At 44.3% G+C, this 19277-nt stretch overlaps 2 protein-coding genes across 2 annotated transcripts; one reads left to right on the top strand and one right to left on the bottom strand.

The window, feature by feature from the left end:
- Positions 1-5411: 5411 nt before the first annotated feature.
- On the top strand, positions 5412-11599 carry MTIF3 (mitochondrial translational initiation factor 3). The gene is made up of 4 exons (XM_065830396.2): positions 5412-5521; positions 8309-8772; positions 10007-10152; positions 11305-11599. Exons 2-4 carry the CDS (start codon positions 8310-8312, stop codon positions 11515-11517), a joined length of 822 nt encoding a protein of 273 aa, XP_065686468.2. The 5' UTR covers positions 5412-5521; position 8309; the 3' UTR covers positions 11518-11599.
- GTF3A (general transcription factor IIIA) lies at positions 10663-16380 on the bottom strand. Its single transcript, XM_065830382.2, has 9 exons — positions 16123-16380; positions 15725-15825; positions 15089-15185; positions 14809-14897; positions 13822-13895; positions 12876-12959; positions 12226-12455; positions 12067-12126; positions 10663-11800 (listed from the first exon to the last, which is right to left on the bottom strand). Exons 1-9 carry the CDS (start codon positions 16363-16365, stop codon positions 11639-11641), a joined length of 1140 nt encoding a protein of 379 aa, XP_065686454.2. The 5' UTR covers positions 16366-16380; the 3' UTR covers positions 10663-11638.
- Positions 16381-19277: the final 2897 nt, after the last annotated feature.

Below are 19277 nucleotides of genomic sequence, written 5' to 3'. Positions count from 1 at the left end.
GATTGTAAAGCCTCCAACAACGTACTACTCTTGGCAAGTTACATTGCAGTGGGGGGGGAAAGGAAAACAGCTCCTCTGTCTGTAATGTGTATTTTTTTTAACATTTACAAATTATTTTTGACTTAGCCACGCAGGGAGCCTACTTTCAACCATCAAATTGAAAATCATGGAGGCTTTATAAAGTCTTCCACCTGCATCTCTTTTTGCATCACAGTTCTTTATCCTCTAAAGGATGAAAACCCTGGCATATAAAAACTTTGTTAAGCTGTCACTATCAATAGAGTAAAAAAAAATAATGGTTGACAAAGAAGAAACAAATTGCATCTTCGAATAAGTTTCCTTCATGCTCTTGTTAAAAGCTATAACCTCTGATGTTAACCAAATTTAACCCATTCTGACCCTCACGGTGGCCCTTAACCTTTTCTTTATTCTGCTTCCTGTGGTTGCTGAAGAAAACTGGCCCAGTCATTGGAAAAGCTCTCTCTGTTGCACACAAAGCCCCAGCCTCGCTGCTAGGCTGTCAGGAGGGATAGAATAGACGGGGAGGTCAGCACCTGTGCTGAGAAGCAGGTGACAGGGAACTGCTTGGACCATTCTAGGGCAAGTTGTAATAGTTTCTACCCTTTAAATATCACACTGTAGTTTCGGGTATTCAAGGCAGCAAAGTTCACGTTTTCTTTGTGAATGCAGACTTTAAACAAATTAATCTATTGCTGTTCAACTGACTGTAAAATTAGTAGATTACTGTTGCAAAAAAAAAAAAAAAGGAGAGAGAGCTTTCACTTCCACTTTAATAAGGTCACGGATGTGTCCTAGGCTGCCAACAAAAGCAGCTTTTAAAATCTTCGCAGCTGAACCCAGCAACTTGCAAAGGCTGCAGAACAATGTCTTAGATGTACAGTGGAAACTCCTCTCCCCACAGTCAAGATGTAAAACTAGACAGTTAAAAAACTTTCTACACTGGGAACTTCTAACTTTAATTGTGTCTCACCCCAGGGGCTCATGGACTTGCTTTATGATTAACATTTTAGTAAGTTCAGTCAACCTCGCTTTTCAGGGAGCAAAATCGGTTCTTTGCCTGGATTCAGTAAATCAGCCCAAGCAATTACGGGCAGAGCATGTATCTTCAAAGATTTAATTCCTGTAACAGGCAGATCTCAGAAACCAAACGAAACTTCAGCTGTTTCAACTGTATTTGTATATTCTGTGCAGGGTATCAGTTAGCAATGACCATTTACCTCTCAACAGAATTTCTGGGTTTGCTTTAATTTTTTTTTGCTGTTTCTTGTTGGAGTAAAATTAGAGAAGTGTGTGTAGGAAGGAACTTTAAAAAGCTGGGGATGGAAAAGGAGTAAATGAGCTACTGCAGATTCCAGGAATCTGGTCCTACTACATCTCCAGAATTTCTGTGTCCTTTAAATACGTGTTTACTCTGATGTGTTCTCTGCCATATGGCAATGCTCAGCTCTGCACAGGGGAGTTCTTCATCTGAGTTAAGAGCAGAAACCTCCTATGAACGCTAATGGGAAAATGAACACTGAGGAGTGCACAGGAGAGGCTATGGCCCCTCTGAGCAGGGCCTGCAGAACCCCAGGGCCAGGGCTCTAACCAGTGGGAAGGAGGCAGGAAGCCCGGCCAGCTGGTGCCAGAGAGCAGGGCCGTGGGGGAAAAAGCGACTCTCTCCACGTCTTCCCCAAAGCTTCCCCACCAGAACACCCTGTGAAAGGAGGGAATTACACAGAAAAACAGAGGTGCACAGGGTAAGCAGCCCTCCATGCGCTCAGTATTTTTGCAAGCACGACTGTGCAGGAAACTAATCACAGATTTACTTATAAGACCAGGAAAAAAACTGCTGTCCCACCCACTGCTACTGGTTCATGACCAAGAGCCTCAGGCACTGCATAAACCCCACAATGTCAGTAAGAAATTCCTGATGAACTTGTTCGGCACTTAGAATTTTTTGGACCAGGTACTGAGAACTACAGCTCCAGTTTAGAAAGCGGCAGGATATTCACCACTCACCAAAATAAGACCCATTCTCCAGCCAGAGCCAGCAGGCAGGAGCTCCTTGAAGGTGTGAGGCACTTAAGCAGCTCCCTTCCTCCTCTCACAAAATGAACGGTGGAGCTTGAACGAAAGTAAACTGGAACCCTGGGACTCCAGGGGTGCACTTTGTCATCCAGCTCAGGGCATTCTCGCTCTCTGCTGGGCACTACAAGCAGCTAACTGTACCCAGAACTCATAGCTTCAGGGGGAGACTGATCCCACTTTCCAGCGTCCCCAGCAGAAAATCAAACGCTCAGTCCCCCAGAGATCGGTTGTGAATGTGGAAGAACCTTCCTGGTAGCATCCTGAGTCTCGCAACGGCACATTAAAAACACTCACACTGGCAGATCCTTACTCTGTTCGTATATGAGGGCGAGAAATCTCTCCATCCCCCGTGGTTTCTCCTTCTCATATATTTGCATTTTAAATTCTCTGGGGCAAAAATTAGCTATGGTTTGGCACCAGGTCTAGTACAACAGGCCTTGATTTGGCACAAAAAATAAAGTGAAAACAACTTTGCTAACCAGCTTGGGAAAATAATGTCAAATGGAAAAAAAAAAAAAGACAGACAAAGATTTAGGAATTGAAAAACAAATAAATGACTGAGAATATTGCCAGTGGTGGGCAGAGGATGATATGCATCAGGAAAAATATAAGGGAGAAAGTTATTATTAGCAGCATTTATTATGATAGTGTCTTTCAAATAATGAAGACTGCAGTCCCACCGTGATAGGCACATATAAAAACACAGCCCCTAGACAATGACAGTGTAAATAGACATGAGACAGAGGACAAGGTGAAAGAGCACAATGAATCCCCAGAAAGATCAAGTTAATTGAGGACAAACAGCATGAGAAGGCTGCACTACTTCTTGGCACGCTACATTTAATTAGAAAGGCATGAAGTAAAACAAACATCAGGTTTAAACTTAATGGAATTAAATAAAGGGAAGAGAGAAGGAATGCAAGTTGTATGCTCCAGAGTACCTTGCTTTCATGCAGGTAGTTTTTATCACAGTGAAGAGGATTATTACCTTTATTGCTCCTACTAACATCATTGCTGAAAATTATCTGTCTTATGGGAACAGTTCTCCAAGAGGCAAGAGTAGCTAACTGCAAGCTGGGCCGCTGACAAGCTCTCTTCTAATGCATGTTGCAAAGCTGAAGGTGAGAAAAAAAAATCTCTCTCCAGGCTTCAGCTCTGCCAAAACTTCCCTTCATGGTTATTCAAATGAAACATTTGATTTCCAGACCATGAAAACAAAAAAACCACAAAAAAACAGTAAAAACCATTTTTGTATTGCCTTTTCGTATTGTGGAATATTTCGCTCTCCATAACTGGATACTGCAGAATCTCAATAATTCATGTTTCAAGAGCATCAAACTGAGATTTGGTTTTCTTAGGCATTCTACTGATGGAATAGATGGCAACCCCTGTTCCCAAAGAGCTTACGATTGCAAAGGCATCACGCCTGAGTGAAATCAAGAAACAAACAAAAGGGCAGGACGGAAAAAAACAGACGCCATTCGCATAGAATAGGAGAAGCTACAGTTGTCAGCCGGGCTGTTAATGCAGCTTACCATCTACTTGGCTCATTCTGTTAATGGCATTTTTCCATATTCATTACAACAGGCAAGGAGTTTTAATGAGAATAAGGTGCTATGCGTGAATTCGAGATTGTGAAATGATTTAGTAAAGCTTCCTAGTTTTGCACACAATTACCATATGATGTCTTCTGCAGAGATGAAAAGCACACAGCAGTGACAGACTTTTTTGCATGTGTGTACCAAAACAACTATACTAAAACAACCAGCAGTGGAATTAAACCGTTCTAAGACCACAGTTTAGAAAGCTTTCAAACAAACAAACAAAAAATAAAAAAGGAAGCTCAGATTTTAATGGCATTTCTTCTTCCTGGGCAAGAAACGGGGAAAGGAAAGAGAGGTCGCTTAGTTGTAGCCCAAAACAAATAAGCTAAAAAGCCCTGAATTTTGAAGCAGGTAGGACAGTGGACAAGGCCTCCTTCTCAGCCGCCTCCTATGGCCTAATTTTGCACCAAATTCTAAACAAGCACACTTCTGGCCAGAGTGTTGTTCTCAGCTCCAGCCCACCTGGCTGAATAGCATTTTTCAATAAACACAAACACCTCAGCTCCTGCAAAGCTGCTCTCAGCACACGCTGCTCCACACATCCCACCAGAATGGGAGAACTGCAAAGTCTCATGCTGTTAATGTTTTATTTAGTGTGTTACTCACAGCCAAGGACCTAGGGTTTGCACATGAATTTCAGCTTCTCTTTCAACGGCAACGTTTTCTCTCTCCAAATTGGAAGCAGCAGCCCGCACACTTCGGGCAGAACAGATGACCAGAGAGGCTAATAACCCAAACATCTACAAGCTTCCAGACCGAGTCACACAACACCACAAGCGCACACACTGCTGACCCCTGCAGACACGCCTGCACTGTGTGACACACCTTGTGCACACATGCACAGCAAGCTGCAGGGCTGACACTACGCACAGTACCACACAGGCCACGGCTCCTGGCAGTATCAGTGTGCGATGAAGCCCGCACCGTGGAACCTGCAGGCACATGGGCTGGCACACGGTCGTGTGGGCGGTGTGAGACAGGGGGTGCATTGCAGTGCACAGCCAGGTACAGCTTGGGTACACAGCCTCAACGCACAGCGCGCACGCAAACCACTCGGTGCGCACATTTCAGCCACAAAGCACCTGCCTGGGAGGACCCAGTGAGAATCATCTCCCAGCAGCAGACCTTATGCTCCCACGCAACCGGCTCCCCCGGTGCAACAAAGACTCACGATCAGCAAAAAGGCACAACTCAGTGGTGGCACGCACAGAAAAATAGCACAACCAAGCAACTGCACGCGCAGAATCAGGCAGGCACAACGCACACATGTATCAGCGTGGAAATACATGATACACAGCAGGAGGGATGCACAAACCAGTGCATGGAAACTCTACACACAAACAGCCATATGCAAAACCACCCCTGCAAACAGAAATTCCCAGGGCACAAACTGCCACAAAACCACACCTCTATATACCCGAGGTGTGCACAACACACAGACGCTCACGGAGACAGGGTGTGGACAGACAGGTATAGAGACAAGGTGTACACCCGGTGTACACACATATAGAGCACAGGCACACGCAGCCCCCGCCGCACCCGTGTGTCCATCACTGGTGCAGCAGCTGAGCACAGACACACGCGCGCACCCGCGCAGCGCTGCACACGAGCGCGCAGCCGCGGGCAAGGGCGAAGCGCGGGAGCGCGCCCGGCGCGCACGAGCACACGCACGCCTGTGCGCGCGCAGCCCCGCAGGTAGGTGGGGCAACGGGAGGAGGAAGAGGAAGAGGAGGAGGAGGAAGGGGAAGAGCCGGACCAGGCTCCACCCTGCCGGTGGTCTGGCCGGTGTCTCGGCTGCTGCGGCGGGCTGGCGGCTCGGCCGGCAGGTAAGAGCCGCCCGATGCGGGGGAAGGCGATGCGGACCGGGGCGGGAGACCCGGCGGGCTCCGGGCAGCGGGGCCAAAACCGCCGCCCCAGGGCCTGCCTGCACCGACACATCCCCCGGCCCGGGCACAGGGCCACAGCCGGTGGCACCACGCGCACACACGGAGTACTGTCCTCGCCGTGCACACCCGGGAACGCAAACACAGCAGGACATATACCCCCGCGCAAACCCACGCGTGAAATGAAACCAGTCTGTGTTTACATGGGACAGCACAGGACAACACAGGCCAGCAGCAGGTGGAAGACATCTCCCGCGGCAGCTGCGCGGAGCTGTAGGCGCTGCAGCGCTCACGGGTGCAGCGAAACACGTCCCGCGGGTGCGGGGACTGCGGCGCGTCCTGCGGCTCCTGCGGTGCCCGGCGCGGTGCCCTGCAGCCGGCCCGCTCCTCACAACTCCCACCAAAGTCACCCGGGCTTGATAACGCACTGACAGAGATGCACACAGCGAAATATGTGCTGTGTTACACGAAGAAAAATAATTCCACAAAAACGGTTTCCTTGATTTCCTCTCAAGGCAAAATTTAGTAGATTTACATAGCAACAGAAAATGAAGGAGCATAAAGGCAAAAAAGTGTTTGGCAGAGCAAGACTATGATTTATTTAAAATAAACTATAATTTCATTGCTGGGATACTATTATTTAGAAATCAGTAACTGACAAAGACAAGCTAGCTCCCTCTGAATGCATGATAAATTTATAGTATTTTATAATGCACCAAAGTGTTACCCAGGTTACAGTCTGTAAGTCTGCAGTGCACAGTCTGCAGCTGGTTTATGAAACCGTTTTAAAAATAAGGACTTACTGTTTTTTGTGTGGCTGCGGTGATGATGCACAGAGATACTCCTGTGCTGGCAGTGGGTGTGTTACTGTAGGGCCATGACCACAGCCAAGGAAAACCCGTGTTTCCCTGGGGCCACAGTTCTTGTTCGGACTTGGCAGGGGCCTGATTGTTTGCACCTTCTCCATGCCCATGGATAAATATTTACACAATGTCATAAACATATATATGTATGCATATATATATTTATCAAGGGGAGTCACATTCCTTCCTAGGCAAAAGAAGTCACATTCCTGCCTATTCTTCTGGTACAACCTGGTTTTGGTTTCTTGTGTCATCCTTGACTTTTCCTGTACTTGCTGCCTTTTAAATATGGAATACCAAAACTGCAGATAATACTCCACAGGTTGTTCTTTACTTCTAAAGATTTTGCAGCTGTTAAAAAATGGCTGATTTCTGGAGTTTTTAACAAAATGCAAATAAAGGTCAAGTGCGGCGAAATTACCAGGGGGATTCCAAGAAGCAGAGAGAAATGAGGAAAAAATGATAATGTAAGAAATGCCACAAAGATCACTTTCACTAGTCTTCAAATTTCAAGTGCTTGTGTATTTTGAGGCTTGTTTTGAAAGTATAACTTCATGAGTAATGCCAAGATAGATGTCTGTAACAATTTATTTAAATTTTTAATTTGCATATGAATGTGTTGCTTGTTTTCCAGTCCATATATTGCAGGCAAATCTTACTTGTGTCTTTATTTTTCTCTTTTTTACCACAAGCTTTTTTCATCATTCAAGAAGAAGAAAAGTATCAGTGTTTTTATTAGATGGTTCTAGTAAAATGTCTACAGCAAATTGCACTGTCCAAACAATGCTACTTAGGTTTATGCTTTCTATGTGTAAGAAATCTAAATAGTTTTGATAACTGGAAGAAATCCATTTACAATAAATAGGAATGTGCCACCTAAATTTAATGTTTATGAAAAACTGGGAAAGGCACTGTTTTCACTTTGAGGTGTGGCTGAATCTGTGGAATTTGAGCTTAAATGACAGTAAAACACTTTTTAATTTTGTTTTTTTTAAGGTTACTGAAATAAGTGTGAATAATCCATATAAGACCAACTAACTAGCTGGAATATTTCCACAAAGTAACATTTGGAAAACTGAGAAAAATACACAATTTGGGGTCAATGCTATGGGAAGCAAGTCGTATGCCTAGCTATGGAAGAGTTTTCAGCGCTGGGATAAACCATATTTTCAAGTATAGTAATGGTTATTTTGTCATGTATTAATGCCAAGGTGAAGATTTTGCATGGCAGTCTTACTCTGTGTGGTCAAGGCTCTGAAATTTCAAAACCTTACAAAACATAGAAGAGTCAGGCTGTATATGCTGGCATGGCTGCTGTTGGATATTGCACAAGTGGCCACTTCGTTCACTACGGGATTAGAGCAGTTCTGGATTAATATGGCTTAAATTAAAGGCTTTCCAATGAAGAGTATCAGAATTGGGAAGGAAGTCGTAGTGTTAGATACCTAAAGAAAATATCCAGACTGATAATTTTAAAAGTCTGACACACCTTTTTATTTGTCAACAGCTTCTCCCTCTTAACTGTTGGCTAATCTCTACACACAAAAAAGCCATGTAGGAGTAGATGGTCTTGGGAGGAGAAATGAACTGGAAATTTTAGATTCCTTAAAGGAGTTCAGGCTCAAATTTTAAAATACTGAAGATAAAATTAACTCTTAATAAATTTTGTTTCTTTGTCAGGTTTTCTCTCTGAGTTATAGCCATCTGTTACTGGAATGTTACTGTTGATTGCTCATTTTGTATAGTAACACCACACATCTTTTTGAAAGAGGACTAAGGTTTTCTGAACTGGCATCAAGTCTTTGTAATATAACTACAAGAATCTGACTGATGGGGGTAACTTGGTTTTTCTTCTCTGCTTCCTCAGAATGACAACCTCTTGCGTAATGAAACTTTTATGTCAAGCAACCAGAAATGAGAATAGACATGCAAAAAGATTCTTTGGTACTCTTCTGACACAGACACCACAAAAGAGGGTCTTTTCCCCATTCTGGGTGGTGGTACTTGACCCTAGAAAGTCAACTGTGTTTGGACTTGCTCAACCATTTTGTACAGCTGAAAAATCTCACACGGAACCGAAAAGGAAAGCAGCATTTGGAAGCGTTGGGCGAAGAATTCCCGATCGGATTTTGCACTTAATCAACCAGGATGGAGAGAGCTTAGGAAATATGCACCGAGCAGAGGCACTCAAACTTATGGATCAACATGACCTGAAACTAGTTCTGCTTCGTGCGAATGCAGACCCTCCTGTATACAGACTAATGACTGGGCAGCAGATTCATGAAGAACAGCTTAAACGTGCAGAGAAGAAAAAAGCAAGTCCAAAAGCAGGTATGTACGTTGTTGACACTACAACACTGACCACTTTGAAAAACGCTGCATTAGAAGTGGTTTCAGCAGATGAAATCCTTACTTGTATTTGTGTGTAAATCCAAAGCAATATCACTGCAGTCCACACTATTGAGAATTTGCAGTGGTGAAAATACAATTTTGGATTAGTCTTGGTTTTCACAGAGAAGCCTTCTATTGCGTTATCAGGATTTACTATTTTGGTATCTGCTCGCTTTTTTTAAAAAAACTTTTTTTTTATTTAAGTGAATATAACTGCACCCTGGTTCTGTGAGACTCTCAGAATTTCTGTACTTGTACTAAGGCATAAAGTGACTGGCAGATTTTACAAACAGTGTACTAGAAACACCAGTATATTTTTGTCACCAGTACTCATTCCCATCTTGCTGCTAGGAAGACAACATCTGGAGTCCTTTTTTGTACAGAGTAAAAGAGCAACTTTTTAAATATTGGAACACTTTTCAGTGTTTTTTCTTAAGTCAGCCTGCTCCAGCAGTTTAACAAACTGAGTTTAGCAAAGAGGTTTTGGAAAAGGCATCTGACCTTGTATCCTCTTTTCTATTTCTCAGGCTAACACAGACACCTGTGGTTTGGTTAGAGTTCTGATTTTAGAAGAGAGCACTATTGTGGTAGTGCATTTTTCTGTTCAAGAAACTACAAAAAATGTATTCAAATGGTAACTAGAGAATCTTTGAGGAGGAAGAGACCATAAATTCTTCAAATATATTACAATGCATCATATGTCCAGTTGAGTATTGCACTTTACCATTCAAGAAAATGGGCTTGAGACAAAAACCCATCTAACTTCAAAGCTTTCACATTCAGCTATACTATGTGCTGAACACAGGAATTTGCACACCACGTCTTTAATTCCCATGCTTACCAGTTTATCTTTCTTAGACCTGCATTATGGGTGGTATGAACAAAACTAATTAAAACAAAAAATACTTTAAGCCTTCTGACCCTGAAGAGACTTCACTGTGTGCCTCAAACATGCGCTTGGTCTCCCAGTTAGGGCAGTGAGTGTGAGATATGAAGTAGCCACCTTCTCAGGTGAGGGTGGTGCATGTCGAGACAATGAGATTGGGATGTTATGTATGGGAAAGTAGCACTTGGGGAGGCAGTTACGTAAAGCACCATAGTCTGCTGAAAGAGAGCAGCTGGTACAGGTTTGTCAGGTGTTAAACCAACACAGCTTTACTTCTCTTTTAAACAGAGACGGTTCAGAAGGAGTTATCCTTTTCTTCAGCTATTGCCAAGAATGACTTAGAAACCAAGACTAAACAGATAGCACAGTGGATTGAAAAGAAATACCACGTGAAAGTTACCATCCGGCAAGCAAAGAATAGCACTACAGACATGGTAAGTGGACTCCTGAAAATTGGACCAATCAATTTCATGAAATGGGTGTACTTGGATTAACTTCCCCTGTTCAGTACTGCCAGGATTTTTTAGTGTATCATGTACTGCTCAAGTCTAGGTCCTATTGAAAATAATGTTTGTTCAAACACTGCAGTTCTAGAAAAGCAGCCCCATAGAGAGAACTCACATACCGTGTTTTCCTAAGAATGCAGTTATAACCCTGGCTTTGACAGCAGAGTCTGAGAAGTTTCTACTCCTTTGCAGCACCACCCTCTTAACTGGGCTGGTGAACTTTTCCTATCTATGCCTCTGGTGACTTTTATATATACCTCCTATGAATATCTCTCGTGACTTTTCTAAACCTGCTTATGAGTGAAGAACTAATGCTTAGGAAAAGACAAGGTGAGCTGCTCAAACCCAGACTAGCAAATAGCTCATTTCAGCTAGTGTTAGAGAAGTTCCTTTTCCCTAGGTTTCCCATAGCAGAGACTCAGACATGGATTCTAAAAATTATTCTAAAATAAATATTTTATTTGCAAGGTACAGGGTGGAGCAGCTCCAGCTGGGCACCTCCTGAAGAGGTACCCTCAGCAGAAAAAAAACCACACACAATTACACCCCCACAATACAAACTCCCACTCCCTGCATGTCACTCTGGGCCAGCTGCAAAATTAGAGTCTGGTTTCTCCCTCTTCTTCATTGGATCTCTTCATTTTCATCAGGTGGGATGTCAGTCGAAGTTCTGACCTTCAGTTGCTATTTTGCACCCACAGCTGGAGAAAATAGGTTCTTGGTAACAGCAAAAATGTTCTTCTGTTAGATGCCATTCTGTTCCTTATCTCCAGGAATGCAGCTCCCCTGTCTAGCTTGAAGACTCTGTGGCTTGTTTTACTTAAGGAAGCAGAAAGTACAGAGGTTCACAGCTTACAGAAGTTATGCTAAGCAAACTTACTTATGCTAAGGAAATTCTATATAAGCAGTTTCTAAACAAGTTCTATAAGAAGCAGTATACCAAATAATTCAATAAGCTAAGGCAGTCTATTCCCTAACATAGCTAAACCATAAGCAGGAGACGGTGTCATTACAGAACACCCTGAAATATTTTTCTATCTGTGTTTGTGCATTTAGTCCGGGTTTTCTCCTTCTTTTTAGTTCATGATTTTTGACCAGATTTTGGAGACTGTTGCTGAGAAAGCCACTTATCTTTCTAAGCCAAGAGTTGCTAGAGAAGGGGTGAGTACCTGTACTTTGAGACACATGTCTGACAAAGAGTTGAAAGCATACCAGAAGATTGCAGAACAGAAAAACAGTGAAGCAAAAAAAGATGAAAATGAAGATCTGAAGTCAAGTGAATTGCATCAGTGACCATCAGTGACTTTACGAAGAGGTGTAAAAAAGTACTAATTTTAAAAAAATCCTACAAAAATAAAGTTATTGTTGAACTTTGCACTGGTCATTCCATGAAGAATGTTGCCTCAGTTAGCCTTTACTGCAGAGTCAGGATTTCAACAGTTGGTATGTCATTTTCCAAGGGCTTATCCATTGTCTTGGTTTCTGTCACAACCGCATCCTTTCCTGGCTGCATTTTAGGAGGAATGTAGCCGCTCAGACGAGAGGCTAAGCTCCTCTTAGGACGAGAACGCTTTGCCTGGCAGAAATAAATCTAGAATTAGCACCTTAACATATCTATGGAGCAAAGACTACAACTGGGGGGGAGGGCAGGGAGGAGAGATGGAGAAGAAATTAACGAATAGGCCAGAAATGCATTATCGAAAGGAGCTTCAGAAATTAAGAATCTCCCAAATTAAGTAGATAGCTGGCCTGTTTTCCTGCTTGGTCACATTTTAAAACATGTAATGTTTACCCTCCTCTGAAGTGATGGGCTATGGTTGAGATTTCAAGCGTATAACTTACTTTCAAGTTCAGCTTCCTTTTTTCAGGGTCATGTACAACTGTGTGCCTTGCTAGGCTCTGCTACAGTTACAAAGAGCAGGGGGGAAAAATAAAGTTAGGTTTATCATTTCAGATTATGTGATCATATTAGGACAGTTTAAAAAAACAAAACAAGCATACCTTCATTGCAAACACTCTTCCACAGCCTGGATAATCACAAGAGAATGTTTTTTTCTCCTCATGAAAAGAGAGGATATGGCTTTGAAGGTTAAATACAGTTGTGTAAGTTCTCCCACATCCTTCTCTCGGGCATCCGTAGACTTCCCTCTCTACAGCATGTGTTTTTTGATGCTGCTTGAGGTAATCTTTCCGTTTAAAAGTTTTGTAACATGTACTGCAAACTATCGGCTCTGAGTGCGAAACAGACAGGCAGAGTATAAATGAATAGCTTCTGACAGGAGCTTAGAATCAAACCCTAGTAGTCCTCTAGAACAATGCTAAAATCTACATGAAATGCAAGTAACTCAGAGACTGGAAGAGAATGATCTACTATGAATTACCCAGATATTAAATCCTACATTGTACAATTTCTTGTTAACTGGATCACAAAGCAAATTTAGTATAGTGAGAAGCATTTTCATCAGTTTAAGGTCTAACCATAATAACAACCATTTTACCAATAAAGTGTTACTAAAAAAGTTTGTCTAGACACAATGACAAGATGATGAAATGAATTCAGCAAGGACTTCTCTTCAGATTAGCAGTTTGCTTCCTATTTGTATCAAAAGTTAAGTTCTGTTTACTAAAGCACTAAAGCATTTGGACTTTACCTGTATGACTTTCTTTATTATGTTTCAGAAGCTCTGTCCAAGTTTTTGCAGTGTATGAGCAGTTTTCCTTCTTGCATGCATAGCCTATTAGACACAACAGATGTTTACAATCACAAAATAACCGTAATAATATATTCCTGTATGAATATATATAGCATATTAAAAAAATAAGATCGTGACCATACAGTAATATTCCAGAGTCTAAAGAGACTCTACCTTTCTATAAAGTAGATAGAACAGTTTTTAAACAAACCACAGAAAGTCAAAACTACTTAAAGCCCAGGACTGGAGAGGCTAAACAACAACAAACACGTACCTGTCTTCAGAAAGGAAGAGAGTACAAATAGCAGCTTTTTAGATACTCTTCCTAGGCCATTATTTGTTCTTTTTATGTGTGTGTGTGTGTGTTTGTTTTTTTCTAGCACTGGAAAGCAGGTTAGCTGTCAACAGTACTGAAAAAAATGGACAGGAGTGTAGCAGGATTAGTTCAAACATACATGACCACCTCCTGGCAATTCCACTTAAATACCCTTCACATAAGTACATTAATAACTTTAAAAATGCAAGCCTACATGGTTTTGCCAAGGCTCCATAGGAAATTTGTGGCAGAACTGGCAACTGATCCTAACCTCTGGAGGTCTAAGCCTTAACCATTAGCTCATTCCCAGAAGATGCATTATTGATAAGGAAGCACATAAGGAGAAGAAATGACTGAAGATATCCTGAGCGCTGGTCAGACTGCCGAAACTACATTGTAACTGGCCACTGAAATCCCTTGCAACTGTATCCCATTTGGCTGTTCAAAAGGGGTCTTCTGGTTTTGTCTGTCTAGATCACCAGGCCCAGAATACTTTCATGTCATATATTCCTGCATACTGTCTGTACTGGAAGAAGTCCTTTCTCCTTTGCTAAAATGTAACTGAAGGAAGACAAAAAACTGTATTACCTTCGTGTATCTTCTCATGCCGCTTTAGTCGACTTGGAGTAGAAAAGTACTTTCCACATCCTTCATTACTACATCTAGGTATAAAGTACAGTGGTTTAATTTCTTTCACTGCATCCACATATTTTTTGTTCTTTAAGTCAAGAACAATTAAAGTGGACAAAATAATCCAAGTTTCTCCTTGCCTAGAGATGTGTTCTTTCTCCCCATCTTGTAAAAGTGAGTTCTATAACACGTTGCTAATAGAGGACTCTGATCCCCTCAGGAGTTAAAACTATAGTATCATTTATGCGTATACAGCAAGTTAAGCTTGAGATAACAAAGCAAACCTCACAACATCCCTACTCAGTAGGCTCTTGGATCATAAAAGAGAGACAGCCAGCGGAGGGTTTAAGTGGCTTGCACAGATCTACCCGTCAGAGCAGCAGCAGAGCACTGACAGCATTTTTGTGTCTGTCACCCAGCCACACTAGTGCACTTCAGTTAAGAGGAACATTCCTGTTAAGTGTGTTTCACCTGTAAGAAATACAAGACTAAACTTCGCTTTCATCAAATCTATACTGGTGTGTCATGTAAATAAGGGAGCTGCAATGCACAGCTGCTCAGATTGGCGTCCAAGCCTCTCACCTTTTTAAGCTGCTACTCAGTGCTTCCCAAGTCATTGCTTTTTACTTGAAAACACAGCTGCATTTTTCATTGCTGTGCAAGCTCTTATGCTTGTATTTCAGACTGTGTATACTTAAAACTGGGGTTTTTTTGTGTATTTTTCGTGTGAATCTGTAACAAATCATAAGATGTCTGGAATGCTGAAGTTACAGAGCACCAAGGCTGTTGGTCAAAATAGACTACTGAGCAAAGGACTAGCACAAGAAATGTACTTGCAATTTTTTTTAAATGCCACATCAACAAAAAGGTTGAGAAAGGCATCTGTTTTCACCTGCAGTGCTTAAATGGAATTGTTATAGTTCATTATTAAAATTATCCACCTACTTGAAAGGAGGTTCATTGGTGTGGTGACACAGATGAACTTTTAGTTGTTGATGTTTCCTGAAAGACTTGTTACAGCCTTCAAAGTCGCACTATTTAGGAAATTAAGTTTTCATTAGAGGCCAAATACTGACAGCCCAGTCCACACGTGTTTGCTGAAATCCCAATCACAATATTTGAACTCAAACAAATACGGCATAATAACAAGTTGAAGTATTTCATTAGATATGCCAAAAAGAGCTTGTTTAGTCTCCACTTTACAGTACCAAAGGTAATTACTCACCATATATTGCTTTTGCTGATTTTCATGCTTGCGCTTAATGTGCTTCTTTAAGTTTGCCTGTGTTACGAATCTCTGATTGCATCCATCAGCTGTGCACCTGCAAATGAACTGCATTTTCTTATTATAACTCTCAAGCAGTGATTTGTTTCCTAGGCAGATACACAAATCATTGGGCAAGAGGAATATACAAAGAGTAACCAAAACTCACAACCCAAATATAAAAATTTGCTTTGCAGACATGAAAAGCCAGAGGGTAAATTACAATCAAAAGCCACTGGAAAAAAACATTGGAAGAGAATTTTAACAAAGCACGTAAGAATTCCTAGCTTCTAATCCATGACATGCAGCCACTAAGGGCTTAGTAATAGGAGATAACTGCCCTTCTGTCTTTTAATTCTACATTCTAGGGAGAGATCTGCTCATTCCTTTACTCATCTGTTGTGGATCACAGCCAGACAGGAGGTTTAAGGCTGAGGAGGTTCCACATCTCACCGTGTGCACACCGTTAGGGGTACTAAGGGTAGCAAACCTGGGCGTGCATGCTCTGTACCCCCCCACACCCCCAAGTGCTAACTGCCCTTCAGTTCCATAAGGACAAGCGTAACCCATTTTAAGAAGTAAAAAATTCGGCCTTACTTGACTGGCTTCTCCCCAGTGTGTGTGAGAAGGTGTCGAGCCCGGTGGAACTCTCTGATGAAACTTTTACCGCAGCCATCATACCCGCAGACATAGGGCCTCTGACAGAGAGAGGGATGTTCATAGACCACACCTCCCCGGGGGGCTCGGCTGAGCCCAGGGGCCGCCTGCAGCAGGACCCCCCGGCGGCGGGACTTCAGACACGCCCCAGCCAGCGCCTCCGCGTTCTGGGTACCCCAAGAGGAGCAGCGGGCTGCCCCAGCCCCCCGAGGGGCCGCCTCAGGCTGCCACCCCGGCACGGCGCCCCGCACCTCAGTCCCACAAAACCTCACGGCGGGGCCCGAGCGGGAACCCCGCGCCGTTGCAACCGCGGCCCAGCAGCGGCCGGCCCGGCTCACCTGGCCCGTGTGCCGGCAGAGGTGCACGTCCAGCCGCCAGGCCTTGTTGAACGTGGCGTCGCAGTCGGGGAAGGAGCAGATGAAGCGGTTGGCGGGAAGCGCGTTCCCGCCAGAGCCCTCCTCCGCGCTCCCGGCCGCCCGCTCCCCGGCCATGCGGGAGGACACGTGACCGGCTGCAAGCGGGGAATGTCCCCTCCCGCCTCCCGTCCCGCCGCCGCCGCCGGCGGGGTCGGATGGGCGCATGCGCGGTCTGGCGGGGCCAGCGGGGCAGGGATCGGGAGAGATGTCACCGGCCCGTGGCGCCCGCCGGCTGGCGAGGCCGTGGCTGCGGTTGCCCAGCGTGGCACGGCGGTCGTGATCCTGCCTGGCCCGATGAGGGGCCCTGAAGGGTGGGCGGGGCCGCCTCCTCCCCACCGGAGAACTCGGTCCCGGTCCGTGGTGCCGCCGCCGTTACCTGGCCGTTTGCAGCCCTGGCTGAGGTGTCTCCGAGGTGCAGGATGTCACCCTGTCACCCCGGCAGAAATGTACCACTGAGGGGGAAAAAGGCATACTACGTGATTGGAGATGCATATTTCCCTAACACAGTCCTTAAAACGACGTGTTGGGGTTTTTTGGCAAGTGATCCTGCCTGGTTCCCACCAAGAAGGCAGTCTGTCTCATGCTGTCCTGCATGTCAGAGACAAAGTTGTCACTTGACACCAGACTTGAAGTCCCAGAACATAGACCAGCTCAGGTTGTACGGGACTTTGAAAGATCGTCTGATCCAACCTTTCATGGAAAAGGGAGCCTAGATGAGATTATCTACTCGCCATTCGGCTGCGTCTTGGAAAATGTCAATGCAGAGGAGAGGATAGAAAAGACTCTTCCTCTTAAGGATTTTCATCCAGTGGGATTACTATAAACAGAAATGAAAGAAGATCAAAATGTGAAAAGCAATCAAGGGCCAGCCGCAGAACGCTGGCTGCTTTCCTTGTTAGGACGATTGTGGATGAGAAGAGCAGGGGCTGGGAGAAGGGCCCTGATGGTTGTTCACATGGAGAAGAATCACTCCAACCAACTGCAAGTGCTTCCTGCATCTACTGTATTGCTGCTCTGATCTCCTCTGGTGTTTCCCCCAGCTCCAGCCTAAGTGCAAGGTCATATGGACCCCAACCCCCCAGCCCTCTTTTCCTCCTCTCAACAACAGCTTTATTCTTTCCTTCATCAGAGCATAGGCTCTTCATCTTTTCCTAAATCAGAAGCTTGTCCCACAGCTAAGGCAGAGCAGATAAAGCATGTGTGAATTATGCAAACTGGATGCCAGAGGTGAACTGCAGTTAGGATAATGCTTCCTTGATCTCTCTGTTTACAGAATTATAGCTGGCTTGTAATGGTGCCAGTGTCCTCAGGAGCCCTTTCTAGGGATTTCTGGGAACCACAGAAACATGTTAGGAAGAGGGTGGAGTTAATCAGTTGGGCTTTCCTGCTGCTATATTCAGCCTCACAAGCTGCCTCCAACAGATGTTTCTGCTTTTAGGCCACAAGGAACTTTATTGACTGGCTTTTCCTGTATTCAAGAAGCACATAAAGCTATCAAAGACTTGTTTTCCTTTGAGAGCCTTTTCTTGTCAGGTGATGTTTTTCTGTCTTGAGCATAATGGATTTTAATGAATCTCTCAATAGACTAGTCCTCCAAGAGAAGAAACAGAGGATGCCTGCCTTACCTGATTTTCTCTCCTGGCTGCAAGAGGGATGGACTGGAAGCGATGGGGAAGTTGCACAGCAGAGCTGTGTAGAGCAGCACCCAGAGCCCTCTGCTCCTCATCAACCCTCCCATCAGCTATCTTTTCCTGCCTGTTTTGAATAAAATCTCCTGCATGTCACACAAGTCAAACTAGAACCAAGTCCCAGGTGTTCCTTACACAGTCAGTTAATATCACTGCCTGGGTCTTTTGTCTCTACCTGTCTCCCACGGCTGGTATGAAAAGAAGGGAAAAACCCAACTGTGAGCTGGCTCCCCACAAGCTCTCTCTGAGTGGGATGAGGGAAAGGAGGGCTTGGGCACAGCTCCTACATGGGCTGTGGGGTGTTGAGCAGCTCTCATCTGGAAAACACCTCTTCTCTGCCCCAGTCCTGCCCCTGTCTTGCTGTGCTCACCCTGAAGGATTTACCTCCTCAAGCATTCAGCTCACCCAGTCCTTGGACAGGATCAGACAAGACCAGGTTAAAACAAAATGGCCCAAATTCTGCATTTCACCACCATCGTCCTCTGAAGTGAGCAAAGTTACTCCTCTGTTTCCTGGCAGAACTCCGAGAAGGAGCTGACTGCCCAAAGGAGGTTGTTTGGGTTATCAGTCCTCCCTGACGCACAACACAGCCAGTTTTCAGAAGGGGCAGAACACCCACCATTATGTCTACCCTGCAAATGGTACCTTTTCTAATCAGTCGCAACTATTTGTGCTCACAGCACTGGCCTCTCAAGGCATCGCATTACATGGGTCAGTAAGGACAGCAGTTATCTGACCAAAACTGCAGGTGCAAAATTATGCCTGCGGCTACCTGTGACCATAAAAACAAGGCATCCTCTGAAGGCGGATTGCAACAGAAGCTGCCACACAGGAGCTGTAGGAGTCCTTCCTCTCCTGGCAAGGCCCTGCAGGGAACTTCTGTGGCACGTAGTCTCTTCACCTGGAAGAAGGAGAAACGCAATTTCACCCATCCTCTCCTGGCAGTGGTGGCTCAAAGGGATGGTTATTTTAGTGGACCATGACGTTACTGTAATAATTGCTGTTTCATCAGAAGAAATTATTAGTCTGTCAGAAATGTGTTAGACAGCAACACTTGTCTCAAATGCCTGTTAATAATGTAAATAAGCAGATTTGCTTCCTTTCCCACCATGGCCACTAGTGTCTTGTATCATTTGTGCAGCCAAAGCTGTGATCCTGCAAATACCCCTGCGAGCCGTTGTTATTGCAAGGGTTGTATCCTCAAAGCATGGAGGCTACAGGTGTGAGTAAGAGAGGCTGGACTAGTTCCCTGGGGTCTGATTAAAATCCTTTTGAAATCAGTAGAGAGATGTTCCCAGTTTTTCATGGCTTTCGATTATATCCTCAGATAGTAACTTTTTCCAGGCAGGAATTTTGCTTTAAATGTCTCTCGAATACACTTGAGAGATC

The sequence above is a fragment of the Patagioenas fasciata genome, chromosome 1 (genome assembly GCF_037038585.1).
Source record: "Patagioenas fasciata isolate bPatFas1 chromosome 1, bPatFas1.hap1, whole genome shotgun sequence".
NCBI lineage: Eukaryota > Metazoa > Chordata > Aves > Columbiformes > Columbidae > Patagioenas > Patagioenas fasciata.
The sequence above is the reverse complement of the archived record's forward strand: the minus strand, read 5'-3'. Positions and strand labels throughout refer to the sequence as shown.

Coding starts and splice junctions, on each gene's coding strand:
- MTIF3 (XM_065830396.2), top strand. CDS start 8,310: ATGACAACCTCTTGCGTAATGAAACTTTTATGTCAAGCAACCAGAAAT. Junction 8,773..10,006: donor AAAAGCAAGTCCAAAAGCAG/GTATGTACGTTG, acceptor TCTTTTAAACAG/AGACGGTTCAGAAGGAGTTA. Junction 10,153..11,304: donor AGAATAGCACTACAGACATG/GTAAGTGGACTC, acceptor CCTTCTTTTTAG/TTCATGATTTTTGACCAGAT.
- GTF3A (XM_065830382.2), bottom strand. CDS start 16,365: ATGCGCCCATCCGACCCCGCCGGCGGCGGCGGCGGGACGGGAGGCGGG. Junction 15,186..15,724: donor ACTGGGGAGAAGCCAGTCAA/GTAAGGCCGAAT, acceptor GTTCATTTGCAG/GTGCACAGCTGATGGATGCA. Junction 11,801..12,066: donor AAAGGAAGCTGAACTTGAAA/GTAAGTTATACG, acceptor TATTTCTGCCAG/GCAAAGCGTTCTCGTCCTAA.